The sequence below is a fragment of the Pleurodeles waltl genome, chromosome 1_2 (genome assembly GCF_031143425.1).
Source record: "Pleurodeles waltl isolate 20211129_DDA chromosome 1_2, aPleWal1.hap1.20221129, whole genome shotgun sequence".
Classification (NCBI taxonomy): domain Eukaryota; kingdom Metazoa; phylum Chordata; class Amphibia; order Caudata; family Salamandridae; genus Pleurodeles; species Pleurodeles waltl.
Genome location: NC_090437.1, coordinates 986,366,837 through 986,385,332, shown reverse-complemented (window position 1 = coordinate 986,385,332; position 18,496 = coordinate 986,366,837). Strand labels below are relative to the sequence as shown.

The following is an 18,496-nucleotide window of genomic DNA, read 5'->3' as shown; positions in this document are numbered from 1 at the left end:
AGGGAGCACCCAGTATAAGTTAAACCAAGGCCCTTTCAGGGTTAGAGTGACACATAAATTATGCAAAAAACAAAGGAGAACTCTGGGAAGTTCCCAATTTAGGTTGAGAGATGCTCTAGTAAGGAGCACTCTGCAACACCAGCGACACTCTAGATTTGCTAACCTCAAATGTCTGCTTATCTAGCAAAGTTTTTAAGCATAGGATCAGCACAGTGCTATCCTCGCCGAGCTAGATAGTGACAAAGTCTTTTGCCATTTGTACAGCAAAATCTTTAAACATAGGATTGACATAGTTTCATCCTCGCCGAGCTGTAAAATGACAAAAGCCATTTACCACTCCAGGCACAGTATTACAGCTTTGGACTGGTCAAATACCGTCCAAGCCAACCTGGAATGAGTAAAGCAACCCCTGACACGTGTTTCGCTCTTATTAGAGCTCTTCAGAGGGGTATAGCTTTGTCCAGACACAAGGGAGCACCCAGTATAAGTCAAACCAAGGCCCTTTCAGGGTTAGAGTGACACATAAATTATGCAAAAAACAAAGGAGAACTCTGGGAAGTTCCCAATTTAGGTGGAGAGCTGCTCTAGTAAGGAGCACTCTGCAACACCAGCAACACTCTAGATTTGCTCACCTCAAATGTCTGCTTATCTAGCAAAGTTTTTAAGCATAGGATCAGCACAGTGCTATCCTCACCGAGCTAGATAGTGACAAAGGCCCTCATTCTGACCTTGGCGGGCGGCGGAGGCCGCCCGCCAAAGTCCCGCCGTCAGGTTACCGTTCCGCGGTCGAAAGACCGCGGCGGTAATTCTGACTTTCCCGCTGGGCTGGCGGGCGGTCTCGTTCAGACCGCCAGCCAGCCCAGCGGGAAAGAGGCCTCCACGATGAAGCCGGCTCGGAATCGAGCCGGCGGAGTGGAAGCTGTGCGACGGGTGCAGTTGCACCCGTCGCGTATTTCACTGTCTGCGCAGCAGACAGTGAAATACATGTAGGGGCCCTCTTACGGGGGCCCCTGCAATGCCCATGCCAGTGGCATGGGCACTGCAGGGGCCCCCAGGGGCCCCGCGACCCCCCCTACCGCCATCCGGATCTCGGCGGTCCGACCGCCGGGATCTGGATGGCGGTAGGGGGGGTCAGAATCCCCGCGGCGGTGCAGCAAGCTGCGCCGCCGCGGAGGATTCAATGGGGCCGCGGTACACTGGCGGGACCCCGCCAGTGGTGCCGGTCCGACCGCGGCTTTACCGCCGCGGTCGGAATCCCCATTGAAGCACCGCCGGCTTGTCGGCGGTGCTCCCGCGGTCCTCCGCCCTGGCGGTCAAAGACCGCCAGGGTCAGAATGAGGGCCAAAGTCTTTTGCCATTTGTACAGCAAAATCTTTAAGCATAGGATTGACATAGTGTCATCCTCGCCGAGCTGTAAAATGACAAAAGCCATTTACCACTCCAGGCACAGTATTACAGCTTTGGACTGGTCAAATACCGTCCAAGCCAACCTGGAATGAGTAAAGCAACCCCTGACACATGTTTCATTCTCATTAGAGCTCTTCAGAGGGGTATAGCTTTGTCCAGACACAAGGGAGCACCCAGTATAAGTCAAACCAAGGCCCTTTCAGGGTTAGAGTGACGCATAAATTATGCACAAAATAAAGGAGAACTCTGGGAAGTTCCCAATTTAGGTGGAGAGCTGCTCTAGTAAGGAGCACTCTGCAACACCAGCGACACTCTAGATTTTGCATATGTATATATATATATATATATATATATATATATATATACAAACATATATATGTAAATAGTACATACTTTGTCATCAGCGATCCAAGTAAACTTTTTGCATAAAAAAATTAATTTAACAATAAATTCCATACATCACTTTTAATAATGATTAATTTACATTAAAAACATATTTTTTTTTACTTAGGAATGGATTCCTATTTTAATTTTACCTTGCGAAAAATAATTTTAATGTGATTTATTGTATTTCAAATAATTGAATTTGTCAAATTTTTGTTAATAATGGTGTAACTTATTTTAATTCTATAATGAAAGTAAATAAAAATATGTACATTAATACACAACATACCAAATAATTTTACAACTTCTTCCAGGTTAAAAACATTTTTTAGTTTTCCCTATTCTTTACAATATGAAGATCTTCACTCCAACTCCGGAGTCGCCCTATGGTAAAGTGTAGGGAAAAGTAAAACAGTTTATTCAAATTGGAAAAAGTTTCCTAAAGTATTTTTAATGGAAAATATTATTATACATTTCTTCACACTTTTAGATCTGTGCTGAGGAGATTGTGTCTGAAATTCCTGAGCCACAGAAGCAGGTGTCAGTCTCTCAGGAAGATAGTGCCCATGCACTAGCAACAAATTCATAACCAGAATTGTAATCTACTAAAAGAGAGATATTATTGCAAGAGAGAGCCAAATAAAGAAACATGGTGGGTAGATGTAACTGTCGAGAAACTAGCAACAGGCAGGGTTCTGTCTTTAACTCTGGCTAATTGGAGAGATGGGTGTTTCTCATGTTTCTTGGGTATTTAGAGGGTCTGAATCAGGCTCATTTATAGACAGTGAGTTTTCTTGCATGGATATCATTTCAAATAATGTAGATTCTATTGGTGGGGCACTTAAGAGTGCAGGTGCAGAGGTAGCTATCTTTGATACAGTTGCAGCATTTTTGAAGGTGATGCTCATACCATGTCGAGATCACTACTTGATGTGAGGAGTAACAGGTATAAATCTGAGACACAGCAGGCTCATCAGCCCCTGGAATGGGACCAATGAGGTCAACATGGCTGTACTCATATTGGGGAATCTCTCAATTAGGTTGAGGATGTACCAATACGGAGGCAATTTGGCTGCAGTTCATTGAAAATAAACAACCACATAATATTTCTTGATTTGGTTGATCAATACCATCTTGCTTTACTGTGGACCATGAAGTGGTGGCAAGGGTACTGTTTATGAGCCTTTAACCCTAAGAACTGGGTTCTGAAGACTTGCTTGTCAGGGGTCCAATCCTGAATTAGCTGAACTAGTCCTACCTGGGGGTTTAACTTTATCTTTGGAGGTTGGAGAGTCCTTTTTGCTGATTGGCTTGCTCTATTTTTTTTAATATTCTGTAATAAAGTTAATTGTGAAAATAATAGATTTTTGACTCAGCCACCCTTACAGGAAGATTACGATCTGGTACATGCACTATGACTCCAATAATAGTTGGTAAGGGACTATGCCACTCATTCCTCCTCTAGGGAAATTATTGAGTGGTGTCTGAGATCTATATACGTTGTAGTACAATGAAAAGCCTGTATCCAATAACCTACTAATCAAGGCTTGCTTGAGTGTGCCAGTGGCTCACTCAGCCCGGATGGAAAGGGTTTGAGTATAGCAAGTATACTCCCAGAGCAGATGTTGCATCCTTAAACACCTTAGTGGTGAATACAGAACCATTGACCCTATAAAACCTATGAACTGTTTCAATTGCTACTCCACACTGCCAGTTTTTAATGACCAATTGAGCAGTGGCAGAGTTTTGTGGCCACATTACAAAGGGTTGCAATTAACATACACTGTTAGACCTGACAGCCTTGGGGTCATCCCTCAACTTTTTGCCGGCCTCCCTCCACTTTTCTGACACTGTTTTTTCTGGTTTTACAACTCTGCACACTTTACCACTGCTAACCAGTGCTAAAGTGCATATGCTCCCTCCCTTAAACATGGTAACATTGGCTCATACCCAATTGGCATATTTAATTTACTTGTAAGTCCTTAGTAGAGTGCACTAAGTGTGCCCAGGGCCTGGAAAGTGAATGCTATTAGTGGGCCTGCAGGATCGGTTGTGCCACCCACATAAGTAGCCCCTTAACCATGTCTTAGGCCTGCCATTGCAAGGCCTGTGTGTGCAGTTTCACTGCCACTTCGACTTGGCATTTAATTTAAAAGTACTTGCCAAGCCTTAAACTCCCTGTTTTCTACATATGTCACCCCTAAGGTAGTCCCTAGGTAACCCACATGACAGGGTGCTATGTAGGTAAAAGGCAGGATATGTACATGTGTGTTTTATATGTCCCGGTAGTGGAAAACTCCATTTGTTTTCCACTACTGTGTGGCTTGCTCCTTTCATAGGATAGCATTAGGGCTACCCTCATATGTTGTTTGAGTGGTAGAGTCTGATCAGAAAGGGGTAACCAGGTCATATTTAGTATGGCCAGAATGGTAATAGAAAATCCTGCTTATTGGTGAGGTTGGATTTTATACTACTATTTTAGAAATGCTACATTTAGAAAGTGAGCATTCCCCTGCACTTAAAATCCAATTGTTCCTTACAGCCTGTCTCCACTCCATGTCTGGGCTAGGCTGGTTGACAGCTCCCTTGTGCATTTCACCCAGACAAACAAAGGATACTCAGTCACACCTGCACTCATCTGCATACTAAATGGGTCTTCCTGGGCTGGGAGGGTGGAGGGCCTAACACTTACATTTCAAAGGCTAGTGCTCTGCCCTCACACAATTGACTGCCAAACCCCTTAATGGGACCCTGGCAGACAGACATGTACTGAAAGAGGACCTTGTTCACTTAAAGTCACTCTTTGAACTCTCCCCCACTTCAATGGCATTTTGGGGTATATAAACTGGGGCTCTGACCCCGCCAAATCAGTCACTTCTGGACCTGAACCTGTCAAGAGGAACTGCTTGGATGCCCAAAGGACTCATCTGGACTGCTTTGCTGTGAACGACTGCTGCCCTGCTGTTGCCCTGCTGCCCTCTGACTTTGCTGAGAAGTGCTCTCCCAGGGCTTGGATTGAGCTTGCCTCCTGTTTTCTGAAGTCTCAGGGCCAACAAGACTTCATCTCTTCAAGGAACTCCTTGTGCACTGAAAATTGATGCACAGCCTGCCAGAAACGATGCACAGCCTGCCCTGCAGCGAGAAACTCTCCGCACTGCCGAACCAGAACGACACAGCCCGACTTCCGAGTGAAGTATCGACGCAGCGCCTGCCTTGCGGCCGAAACTTTGAGGCACAGCCCTACCGGATTGACACACAGCCAAGCAGGAACAACGCAGTCCAACTTCTCGAGTGAAGAATCGATGCAGCGCCTGCCATGCGACAGAAAATTCAACGGATTGCCTACAGGATCGGCGCAATGCCTGTGACCTCATCCCACACGCCCAGGATTTCCACGCATCGTCCCTGGGTGTAAAAGAGAAACCCGCATTGCAGTGAGGAACCAGGACTGGGCACCAGGAAACTATGCAAAGCTCCTTGCAACGTGGAAAGAAACAACGCATCGTCTGTGTTGCGCCAGAAATTCCGATGCAGAACCTATTTTTCCATGCATCTCCACCTCTGCGGTCTCCGTGCATGTCATTTTTGATGCAAACCAGGTACTTTGTGAAACCAAGAGACAACTGTTGATTTCTAAAATGTAAGACTCTTTTTAATCTTGCAAAAGTGATATCTCAACTTGTGATTATTGAATCTTTATCGTTTTGACCTTAATTTAACCAGATAACTATCTTACATTCTTCTAAACCTGTGTGGTGTATTTTTGTGGTGTTTTCACTGTGTTACTGTATGATTTATTGCACAAATACTTCACACATTGCCTTCTAAACTAAGCCTGACTGCTCAGTACCAAGCTATCAGAGGGTGGGCACAGGATAATTTGGATTGTGTGTGATTTACCCTGACTTGGATTGTGGTCCCTATTTGGACAAAAGTGAATACCTCTGCCAACTAGAGACCTCATTTCTAACATAAACGTATAATGATTGACTGTCAAGAGTGACACATTAAAAGTCGAGGAACATGACCCCAAAAACATTTTTGGGATATCGTGAGGGAAGGTGGTCCTGGTCTTACAAAAGTTCAATGCTAAATTTGTTGATAAATGTTATATTGATATAGGTATTTCTTTGCATTCTTTCGTAATACAGGCAGCAATATCATTGCTGTAACAGTGACACAATAGCACTGATGCTGGCTTGAGCAAAAGCTGTTCTTTCATGAGCTGCCCTAATTAGGTCTAATCTAGCTCATACATTAGGTGTATGCCTATTCCCTACTGCAAGCATGCCATGGGAACATTGTCTTTGGTGAGGCTTTCAGAATATTTGGAAGCAAAATCACCTGAGAGCTTTTTGCCTTCTAATGTTGCTTTTATTGTCACCACAATGCTGGCATCTATCTTATTTTGAGGTCGAGTTACATCAGCTACCTTAAAAGTTTGCACTGGGGTCTTTGCAGGTAAGTTTTACATGGACCAAATGAAGCTTGTCCTGAAGAACAGCTATCTTTCCCCAAAGTTGCTTTTCTTTTCTCATTTTGCCTTTTGGGTCTCTGAATCGACTTACGTGCCAATGCATGCTAATCATAACCCTGTACACATATGGCTGAATCTGATACACAAAATGTGGAAATTAATTGGTAAGCCTTCTGAAAAGCAAGTATTAGGGCACGAGTTCTGCTATTTGTATTATATAATGGAATCACCTAAAAAGTTTGGTGTGTGTTTGCAGTGCATTGAAGTCACCATCTTCAAAACTTCTTTGTACTGCAGTGCAGAGCCTCAGAATAGTTTTATTTACTACCGACTGCAGGCAGCATAGAGCTGTTTGTGTAAAACACAGCTCTTGTACTTATGTATGGGTAAAATGTTTGGAGTTTGTGGAATATTGTATATGTATTACATTTAGTATTGTGTGCACATGCATACCTTATAACATTTGCTTTATTATAGTCTAATGGTGTATCAGTTATTCACATATGTTTTAACATGAATTACATTGTTTTGATGTGTGATGGTACAACAAGGTCAATATGTTAATTCTTGCATTGGCCATCATTCAGTATGAAGCCTGCCCATATTAAAATAATCATACACGTATATTTAAGGTGAGTATAGACAAGTCTTAGGCAGAGAGGAAGATCTTCAGTTTCTGGCAAATTCAATGCATGCAAAGGAGAGCCGGGGACTCAACAAGTTGGAAAATGCAGAGACAGGCAAAGAATGACAATTGTTTTTTAAGCTAAACTAAGATATGCTGGGGAGAGGTCACATTAGAAATTTTATCAGGCTCCTTTGGGTGGTGAGACAGTTTGGCCAGATTCAAGCAGGGAGGAACTGGAGGACAACGATTTGATTCCATGTTTTCCATGCAAGGAAATTCTGAAACATCATTGCAGTTTTATTTGCAGTTCTTTGTGATAGTTCGTTTCTTTCATTGCCTCTATTTTGTTAATTCTTATATTTAGAATTATACGCATCGTATGCACTTACTGAGTATGCAAATTCATAATGAAAAGAGGTTTGGAACCCATTAACAACAAATATTCCTATAAAAGTCTCACAGTACTGATCGTTACCCAGAAAGCATCAGTGTTATCATACGTACAGGTGGTTCAAGGGCTACAGTTTATCAGGTTCACTGTCTCTAGTTGGTTGCATAGCATTGAGCCTACAATTTCATCCGAGGGTTAGAAAACCTAATCTCGGGCTGTATTTTGCTCGGAATAGCAAAACAAAGTTATGAGGGCAGAAGGTAAATTGAGAACAAGATTTGAAAGGACAAAAGTATTTTATTATTTGTTACTTTGTAAACATGACAAATAGTGAAAGCCTTTGTGGTAAATTGTTTTGAAAGAAACCCACTTTCCATGACCGTAACACTAAAGAAAAAGTTTATGACTGGTTATGTAGAGTAAGAAATAAAAGTTACTTTAAATGTTTTTGTTGCCTTTACTGTTTAGAAAACAGAAAGCGAAAACAAATGGCACCAAGAAAGCAGCTAGAGTTGGAAAGGTAAAAGGTGACTTCTGTAAGTTGAAAACACAGTGGAAACCAATAGTAAACCTTATCTTTAGTTGTTTGTGTTAATAGGGTCATTTCTACATTTCAGATCTCTCTCTGACTAGTTTATGCAACCAGTCTGCACATATTATTCCGATGCAAATATAGTATAATCAACATACAGTACAGAACGTCACACACATAAATGATGACATACACTAGGTGAGGTTTGTGCTAAAAGTCATCAATTAAGAAATATGGGCTTTTAGCTGTCTGCCAGTTGTTCCGCGTGGTCTCACTCATGTGCATCTTCCGTCCACCCCGGGCTGTGTTCTTAATTTCCTCTTTCCCTCATGTGCTTCTCACCCATTCCCCTGTTATTGCTCTATTGCTTTGTCCCTCTGGACCTTTTCACCCCTCCTGCCATCCCGTATTGCTTTCTACCTCATGTGTTGCTTTTACATCCCTAAGGAAATATGGATTTTTATGTTTGCGAACTAGACAGAGCAGGCTGTCTGTTTGCGAAAGACCTATTCTGGGCTTATCAAGAAGATATAATGGATTTACAGTATACCCACTGCTTACCATTGGTTGACTTTATTGTCATTCTTATTTGTTTTCTTCTTATTCAGGAGATTTCCTTGTTGCATCTTGTCCGTCTTGTGTTTGTCCCTCCCCTGGCACATAACCTCTTCACCATACTTTTGACTGATGGACTTTTATTCATTGCTTACTTTTAGGAAACTCCTTTATCATTTTGCCTAAGCACTCACTAAGAGTGCTTAATGCAAGTGCATGTGTTTTCCACCTTCCCCCCATGAAATACCTACACCACCTGCATTCTTGTTACTCTCTGCCTTGAGTTTTGCTTGGTCTCACTTATGTGCGTCTCCACTCTCTCCATCATGTGCTTCTCACCCCTTCCCCTGATATTACTCTCTCTCTCTCGGGTCTTACCTCTGCCTGTATCGCTTCCTCACTCATGTGCTGCTTTGCCCTTCTTCTCCTAACCACTATTTTCTATTCTCCCGCTCACACCCATTGATTCCTTCCAACGTGATCCCACCACCAACTGCCCAAACCTTTTTTTCCTTTGTTTTTTTATTTTTTTTATGTGGAGCAGTAGCAAATTACAGCTGCGAATTTCACAGCTCTCATAGTACTCCAATGTAATGTTTTTATTTGCCAATCCACCTTCATGTCATCATGCATGCATGTGCCTAGAAAATGAAGCCTATGCCAGTAGCAGGCACATCATAGCACCTTAGTTATAAACATGTATCTTGAAGAAGCTTAGTACAATGGCATAGATCTTTAGTCTATTGTAGGAATGACCAGTATAACTGCACATAATCCTCATTGTAGATACATATACGATTTACTTATTTGATATTCATCTAGTGCTCCATAAAAATATACACTTGTAATATTTAAGATCTGGTACTAATGTTTTGGTAGTCTATAAACTTGTTGTTCATCAAAGGGTAAAAGCTAAGGATACATTTGTTTGAACTCTGTTTAGTGTACAGTATTTTGTCTGTTGTAATCTATTTACTATGCGGATGTTTTCTTGGTACATATACACAACACTTGAAAAATGTTGCAGAAAGTTGTCCTCCTTGTTAACTCGATGGAAAATATTAACACAATATCCTGAAAATGCACAGTCAGTTTTTCTGCAGTAAACAGTCCGCTACAAAAACAAAAGCTAAATATTTAAATGTTTTTGCTTTACAAAGATCTTCCATGAAGCATTATATGAAAACCTTGGATGTTATTCTTGTCTCGTACTTGATACTCAATGCAGTGCACAACTGTGAGCCATTTGACTTGCTACAAATCACTTGAAAAATTATAACTCGGCGGCAGTTCATTAATGTGTGGCTTATCGAGGCCAAATTGCTGGTAGTTTCCTGAACATACTTTAGTGTAGCTCATTTTTCTATTTCCTCTTTCTATTTTTAACTTTCCCAGGAGCCACAGTTCCCATTTTACACTGGCTGAGTTGTCATCATAGGGTAACACAAAATCCCCCAAAGTACTTGATTATTATGCAGACGGTCCAGGTTCTTCTATTTTTGCTTCTTCTTCTGCTGGTAAATCTGAGAACTCAATCTCTGGAACTGTGATCATTTTTTCAATTTTTGTTACTCGTTGCTTCAGTTTCTGCTGTCCCGAATCATACTCTGCCAAGAGTCTGGCAAATTTAGTTTGTAAATTTTCTATTAGGCCTTCCATGTGAGAAACCTTCTCTTCTACATCTTTGGGATCGCTGCCTGCATTTGCAATTTCTAAATCCAGAAGCCCGTCTTTCATAAGAATCTGTCTCCCTTTCTCTTCCAACATTGCCTTTGCATCTGGGTACTCAGTAAGGGCTTCCATGAGATCATCTTTTGATAGGCAAAACAGATCTGAGTACCCAATACTTTTAATGTTGGCCGTTCGACGATTCCCTGCTCTGCTGCCCCTTATATTAAGAATACTTATCTCCCCAAAATAGCTTCCATCACTAAGGACCACGAATTGTGTGATTCCATCATCAGCAACCACAGCAAGCTTTCCTTCTTTGATAATGTACATCTCTCGTCCAATATCTCCTTTTCTGCAGATGTAATCTCCAGGGCTGTACACTTGTGGCTGTAGCTTTAACACCAATTCGACCAGAAGCCCAGCTTCACAATCAGCAAAGATTCTAACCTTCTTCAGTGTGTCGAGATGCACGTTTATGGCAATCTCTGCTCTCAATTTATCTGGAAGATACTTTAGAACCTCTCTTTCATCTACTGCTTTTTTGTTCGTCCATAGGTAGTCGAACCACTTGATGACTCTTTTTTCTAAGTCTTTGCTTACTTTTCGAAAGTGCATGTACTGCTTAATTGCATCAATTCTACCTTGAAATTCTGCCCTGGCAGCATTCATGTTTGAAATCATGGAACCAACATTACCAACGATGGTAGCAAAAATCAACACTCCAACCAAGAAGTCAGCCACCACAAAAAAGTATTCTGAGTCTATTACGGGAGGAGGTGTCTCACCGATAGTGGTCAAGGTCAGTGTTGACCAATAAAGACTGTAAACATATTTCCTAGCCAGGCGTGCAAATTCAGGATCTTCAGGACTTGGGTAAACCCAAGAGTCCACGCCTAATCCGATGTATTTAGAAATTGAGTAGTACACACAAGCATTCCAGTGAATAATGATAACGATATACATGACAAGATTGGAGATCCTGAAAATGTTTGGGTAATTTGTTCTGGTTTCTGTTCTTTGGAAAAACTCAAACATACGGGATACCCTGAGTAATTTATTTAATCTCAGCTCTGGGTAATCAAGCCCAAGGTAAAAGTAGAAAATGTCTGTTGGTATGATAGAAATCACATCCAGTTTGAACTGCGAAGTCTTTTTATATTTTTCCCTTAGTTTACGTTCATCACTGATGAGCAGACCTTGTTCCAGGTAACCTTAAAGAAAAAGAAATGTAATGTGTGAAAATATGTTCTGTTTTTAATTTCTATCAAATAAAACTTCAGGAGCAAGACCTCCAAGCATGATGTAAATTATTTTTTGACTCACAGTCATTTCTGTTTATATGTTCACTAAGGTTTAAAGTCGTGCACACATTCTTCTTTATTCTACCAGTTGTGGCCTTACCAAGTTGAAATGCAAAAGAAAAAAGTTGCACCTAGAGTAACTACTATTTACGTCCACATGTTTATATAAGATGTGTAGAAAATTGGGCACATGATATTTACAAAATAAGGCTTGACCATGCAAAAAGTACTATGATGTCATGACTATTTCTTTAGACGGATTTTATGTCGAGGGGCAAATAGTGATCTTTATAGGAAATCTCAAAACGTGTTATCCGTTAAATTCAATGTTATATTTTATTTGCAACCTCAGTTCCCTGTTTTATCTTTTCGCATTAAAATAACTCACAGAGAATCTTTTGAATATTAAAAAGAGCCACAAATGTACAAATGGTAGTAACTAGAAATTCTTTGTTTTACACACTTTTGAAGAAACGCACAGTTAAAAAACATTTGGCACGTCTGGTGAACGACCGAGTAGTCTTTTTTCCATTTGCAAGCGAGACATACAGCTAGTAAAAAGTAGTATATTATGGTAGCATTTCACAAAACTCCCTTACTCAATCAAAGATGATATTTAATGAGCATAGTTTATCCAGAGTTTCCAATATTATACAGTGTTTTTTCACATGGATGTGTAAAATAGTACGTTGCCATAGGAGAGAGACAGGCTGAGCATGGTCCTAACTATTTTTAAATGACTTACTCACAATCCTTTGTTTAACCATTTACTCTAATAATTTAGGCAATCAATCATTACACTCTAGTCATTTTCCTTGCTTTTGGAAACAAGCACTTTTGCTCCAGCTATGAAAAAATCAAGGACCAGCCTTAATGATTTCTGACCCATCACTTTGCTTCCGGTGATGGCTAGGGTCCTTGAAAAGATGGTCAACAAGCAAATTATGCAATATTTTTCAGACGGCAACAATATTTTGCTTGCCATATCAGGCGGGTTACCATCATGGGCATAGTGAGAAGGTTGCACTACTGGCGGTCTCCGATTTTGCTAAATTGACTTTGGATGAGGGTAACACAGCTGTGGTCATTCTTTTAGATTTATCTACAGCAACACCATATCCCAAAATATTTCATTTGAACACCTGGAAACAATAGTGGCTTGACACAAATCTTTTAGATGGTTAAAATGTTTCCTCTGAGAATGAGGAGAAGCTGTTCATCTCTCCCCTTTTAATCCGGCTTCACTGATTAAAAAATTTGGTGTACCGTAGGGCTCAGCTTTAAGACCTATTGTATTCAACACAAAGGCCCATATTTAAGAACAAGTGGCGCATCAGCTATGTTGCACCACTTTTCTTGCGCCCCCTACCGACACTTAACAACACCATAGTTGCGCCATATTTATAATACGGCGCACCATGGCGGTCATCAGAACAATAGCGTCAACATTTTTTATGCTACTGTGGCACTTTGCAACACTGGCATCAAAAAGTTTGACACTAGTGCAGAAAAGTGCAAGGAGGCCTGTAGGTTACTATGGGAGCGTCATTTTAACGCCTGCTCTGAGCAGGTGTTAAAAATTATGCCAAAAATGCTGCACTGAAATCTTTTACATTTCAATGCACCATTTTTGTGGGCCTCCTAGTGCCAGAACGCAGGCATAATGTGGTGCAAGGGGTTACAAAGTGGTACAAGGCATGCACTGGGCCACTTTGTAAATAGGGCGTGGCAGAAAAGCCACTTTAGCTCCGCCTTAGCATAAAAAAATGACACTATGGCGGCGCTAAAGTGGCGCTAGGGCTCTTTAATATGGCCCATACATGGCCCCTCTGGTGGAGGTATTTGAACTGTGGGGCTTAAAGATTGTATCGTAAACTGATGACACACAATTATTACTACCCTCTCAGCACATTGACAGATCATTGGAAGAGCATTTTGAAGGCTGCCGAAGGCGGTTGCAAATTGGATCCAATTAAATTGCCTGAACCTTAACATTAATAGGTCAGAGATATTGCTTTCTGACAACCCATCTCTTTTTGATTTGGACTGTCTTTAGCTACAATCTTTGGGTGCTCCCACCCAGCATGCGCAATTGGTTGGAAACCATGGGGTAAAATTTGATTTAGATCTTTCCTTTGAATCTCACATTTAGAATATCACTGGAGTATGTTCTAAAATGTTTACTAGTGAACACCAGGAGTTATTCCAACCCCCTTTTCTTGAGACACTCTGCTAAATCACTCAACAAATTCTAGGTAGTATAAAATGCTGCTGCTCGGCTGTTACACTGTCTGCTGGCAGAAAAACTGATAATTTTCAAATCTTTGGTGATTACTTTCAGAGCTATGCTCAAGAAAGACCTGCTCTTTCTTCAGCAGAGATTCTGCTGGTACAGGTCAAGGAGATAATTGCAGTCCAATAATAAATTGCTCCTGGTTATTCCAAAAGGAAAGCGAGCCAGAAGTGGGGGACGTGCTGTTTCCTAATTGGCAGCCAAACTGGAACAGCTTGCCTTTGGAGCTCAGGGAACTGAATTCTGAATTTTAGTTTAGAAAGGGCCTGAAGACTTTTTAATCAAGGCTAATTGTTGGTCAATAACAATGTGTTCAGCACTGGGACGCATCTCTGAAGCAGCCGCTCAAGCTTTAGAAGTAGTATTTCATTCATTCATTATTTCAATGAGCGTCCAAGAAAATGTAGCATGTTTGATTGGTAAAGCTCATTGAGAGATCCTGCCTTGTTGTTATAATGGCCGGGTGGCAGCGGTTAGAGTCAGCCACGGCTGCGCTGAGTTCAGCGCTGCTGTGCTGATCACAAGTCCACTTTCCGCCAGCCTTTGCATGGCAGGGTCCCTGACAAGAAAAAGCTTGCGAAAAGGCGGTGCTGGGGGCAATAGGGCTCCCCCTGCCTAGCACCCTCGGAAGTCACACTGTCTGCCACTGCAGACAGTTTGCATTCCAAGGGTGCTGGGAGAACCCTCTGTGCGCCGATTTTGGTCTCGGCTCCATAAGTAGTCAAGGCCAGTGCCGCCACATGTTTTTCACTGGGCTGACCAGTGGAACCCTCGTAATCAGCCCAGGGGGGGATGATGGGGAGAGACCACCATCTCCACAGCAATCTCCTTTTCACAGGGCCTCGTAATGAGGCCCATAGAGTTGTGGGAAGAGGTGTGAGAATCTTTTCCTTTCTTCTGCACCATGAGGTTTATGCGTTTTAATCTCCCCGAATAGCTGGAGATTGGGACCAGGCTTAGTGCTCTGTGGAGTCAATAATATGGTGGGCTCCAGGGTAGGTGGTTATGAGTCCAAAAAGGAGGGCTACTTGGAGTCTTGTTAGTTACACTGGTTGAGAGGCAGCCCTTAGAGCACAGTGAGCAGATGTGAGATGTTGGGCTGAGGCCAGAGCAAGTTCGGGCAGTCAGCGAATGAGTCCCAAAAAACAATGGCCCCCGGTGTTTGAGGCACCCAGATGTAGCAAGAGGTTGCACCAATCCAGGCATGCTGCTGCCTCTGATAGAGGGATGCAGTCTGCGAAGTGTGGAACACAAGTGCAGAAGGGGTCTCTCCAGCACCAGTAACCTCATTTATGCAGTATAGGGGGCACCCCACCTGAGCGTGAACCCTTGCCACCTGAAGCTGATGTGGACTAATGTATGTAAGTGAGCTTCCTGTAGTGCAGCATAACGGGCACTCGTTGTCACAAGAGCAGTAGTAATGCAGGACCACACTGGCGGGTTCACTTCCCTGCATGACAAAAAGCCCCCAAACCACACACTGCCCTCAGTGTGCCCCATTGTGGGTCAGCTGAATAGACCAGAGAGAGGACTGGGACCTTGGGGTGGAAATGTTGCTTGAGGGGAATGAGACCCACTGGGTAGAGGCACAGTAACTAAAAAAGCTGAAAACACACCACACTTCCAGAGATAGTTGGAGTAGGACTGCAGTCTAGTTTGCACTGCCACATAAATGTTCAAATTTAATACAGTCTCAAGTAGTACTAACACTGCAACTGCCCGAAGACTGAGGGATGGCCTCGTCTTGAGACCTGTCTGATTTCTAGAGAATACCACAGCAAACCATACCTCTTTAATCCTATATGATGGATGGGGTGGACATCTGGGATACCATGCAGATGTCATGACTAAAGAACAGGTGTGCAGTGGCTTGCCCAGTCAAATGTCGGCTGCTAAGTTCAAGAAAATACAAACTGCAAAAGAGACATTGGTATGGCAACTTGCCCAGTAGCAAGAGGAGAACCGTGTGGGGGAAAGTCAACAACAATCTAATGAACACCTTACCCTCAATGGAGATATTCATCGAGGACTTGTTTTGAATCTCCTCTCTTCTGTGAGGTCAGAAAAAAAGCACATTGGTACTTCTTTTACAAATTGTAGATAAAATGAATTTTGGGCCCTGGTTTGTCTGAAGACCTCGCATAGGAACCCATGGGCATAAGAGAGAGATTAAGCAGTGCATTGTCAGACCCCTTCCCTATCGAGAAGGGTACCTTGTAGGATTGCCTCTTCTCACCTTTGCTGTTCGTCCTAATAATCAAACCTTTGGCAGATTAGATCCACAAAGACTCTCAGTGCTGAGACTTTAGGTGGAGGAATGGGCTTGAAAACTGCATATCGCTATACCCTGATGATGTGCTGCTTTATCCTCACAACCTTGCAACATCAGGAGACAAAGTCATGAAAATCCTCGATCTCTGCAGCATGGCCTAGAGCCTAGTTGTAAACTCATTCAAATCTTCAATAGTACTTATGAAGAGCAAGATTAATAACTGGGGGAGACGTACACAGCTCCAGCTAGGTCAGAACATATTAAAATTTCTGGGCATGTATGTGTATCTAATGCTGCATGCTAACTTGCACAGTATTATAATTCCCCTCCTTGATAGCACAGGCAGACTTAAAGAAATGGGCCTTCCTGCCTCTGTTGATTCTTAGGCGGATCACTTTATACAACATGATCACATTTCCCCGGTGGCTCTACATGGTTCAGAACTTGCCCATAGAGATTCCGTGGCAAACCTTACAAAGCCTGTCAACATCTTACTGGGCCTTCTCATGCATGGGTAAGCAGCCCAGGTTGCCTTTAGCCAAGTGCTGTTTCACCCATATAATGGAGGAATGGGAGGAATGTATTCCCTATGAACTGGGCAACACACATGGCCGTTACTAATGACTGGCCCTGGCCCATGGAGACCGGGAAGACTCAGTGCTTCAATTGCAAGTGGCTGGGGTAGGGAAGAAGGGAGCCCTTCGTCACATATATAGCACCAAGATCCAGCCCTATCGTTACCAAAACAACATTAAGGGCATGTCAAAGCACACTAAAGTATATTTACTGGTTCAGGACACCTACAAGGGAAGCCACTCTGTTGGTGGAAGACTGACTCCCAAGTGCTAGCAGACCCAATGACTTCAGGCTGAGCTCAAGATCGAATTCAAGCTACACAATTCTTAGTTCCTTTTTCTAAAGCTGTGAAGCTTGCTCATATCACCAGTGGACCCATCAGAGACCCTACTGGGACTCAGCCCACTGGAGGCCAGATTAACCCTAGAACCTATGGGAGAACACAGCATCTCTAGAGTTTACCGGTCCTTATTAGTGCATGCACCTAACCTCCTGAAGCTATTGCATCTCAAGTGCAGGTTTATGTTGAGGACCTGAATGATGATGAGCAGAGTGAGACAAGAATGTCCCCTACGTCCTAGCTGTCCCTGTCTGTCTTCAGCTGATCTAAATTAAATACTTTCACAGGGTCTGCTTTACACCTGTACAACTCTGGAAGATGGACCCTTGTTGTGCAGATGGTGCACAATCCTCCATATGACATGGGACTCCCCTGCCATTAAACAGTTCTGGGGGGCAATGGAAAGGTCAGCTTGGCTATATCCTAAGTTGGCCTTTTTGGGTTTGATGGAAGAAGACTGTGGCCTGAGATATACTCGTTTATTGGTGGGAGTGGGCTGCCTTGTGGCTAAGTGAGATAGCAACTGTATGTAGAACTCCAGAGAGACCCTGATCATAAGGGTATGGTGAATGGTAATGGATCTCTGTGCACTCATGGAAGAAACGTTTTATAGGGCCAGTGTATGCCCATAAAAATATGAATGGACTTGAGGTCCCTGGCCAAATCCTAGGATATAGACTCAAAGGTTCCGCATGCTGGTGCCATAACTGAAGAGTGGAGACTTTACACTACCATACTATCTGACATTAAGCACTGTGGGCCAGATGAAGGAAGATATGCTTTTGCGAGTCTGAAATTGCGAGTCGGTGCGACTCGCAATTTCAGACTCGCAAAAGCATATGCAGAATGGTGTCTCAGACACCTTCTGCGACCCGCTATGGGGTCGCAAAGACCCACCTCATCAATATTCATGAGGTGGGTCGCATTTTGCGACCCCATAGCGAGTCCCTGCACTCACAGGGATGGTGGCCTGCTGTAGTCAGCAGACCTCCATGTCTGTGACTGCATTTTAAATAAAGCAGTTTTTTTTTCATTTTGCAGCCCGTTTTCCTTAAAGGAAAACGAGTTGCAAAATGAAAAAAAAACGAAACCATTTGGTTTCGTTTTTTTCAGAGCAGGCAGTGGTTCATAGGACCACTGCCTGCTCTGAAAAAATATTTTTGTGGACAGTCACAAAGGGGAAGGGGTCCCATGGGGACCCCTTCCCTTTTGCGAATGAGTTACCACCAGTGTGACACTGGTGGTAACTGCGAGTTGCTTTGCGACCGCATTCGCGGTCACAAAGCAACTCTGAATTGTGATGCGAGTCGCAAATAGGAAGGGAACACCCCTTCCTATTTGCGAGTCGCATTCCCAAATTGCGAGTCGGTACCGACTCGCAATTTGGGAATGAGCATTGCGTGAGGCCGTTTGCATGGCGCAAACTGCGAAAATCGCAGTTTGCGCCTTGCAAACGGCTTGCTACATCTGGCCCTATGTGATAACAAAGTGATCCTATTTGCTATACCAAGACCCGTGCCTTTTGTCATTGCTTATTTTTGTATTGAACGTTCTGAGATTGGGTGTACTACTCCTTTCTGTATAACATGTGAGAAAGTTGATGGGGTGGGCAGTGGAAGTGCAATGGACATATTTCCAATTATATTGTGGATTGTCAGGTTTATAAAGC

General features: G+C 42.8%; 1 protein-coding gene across 1 annotated transcript in view; it reads right to left on the bottom strand.

Annotated features, from left to right (window-relative positions):
* Positions 1 to 8,887: 8,887 nt before the first annotated feature.
* CNGA1 (cyclic nucleotide gated channel subunit alpha 1) overlaps positions 8,888 to 18,496 on the bottom strand; it is a 264,651-nt gene continuing 255,042 nt past the window's right edge. The window contains exon 8 of the mRNA XM_069201631.1: positions 8,888 to 11,256. Coding sequence (XP_069057732.1) covers positions 9,845 to 11,256 — 1,412 coding nt within the window. The 3' untranslated portion in view covers positions 8,888 to 9,844. The remainder of the gene's footprint in view (positions 11,257 to 18,496) is intronic.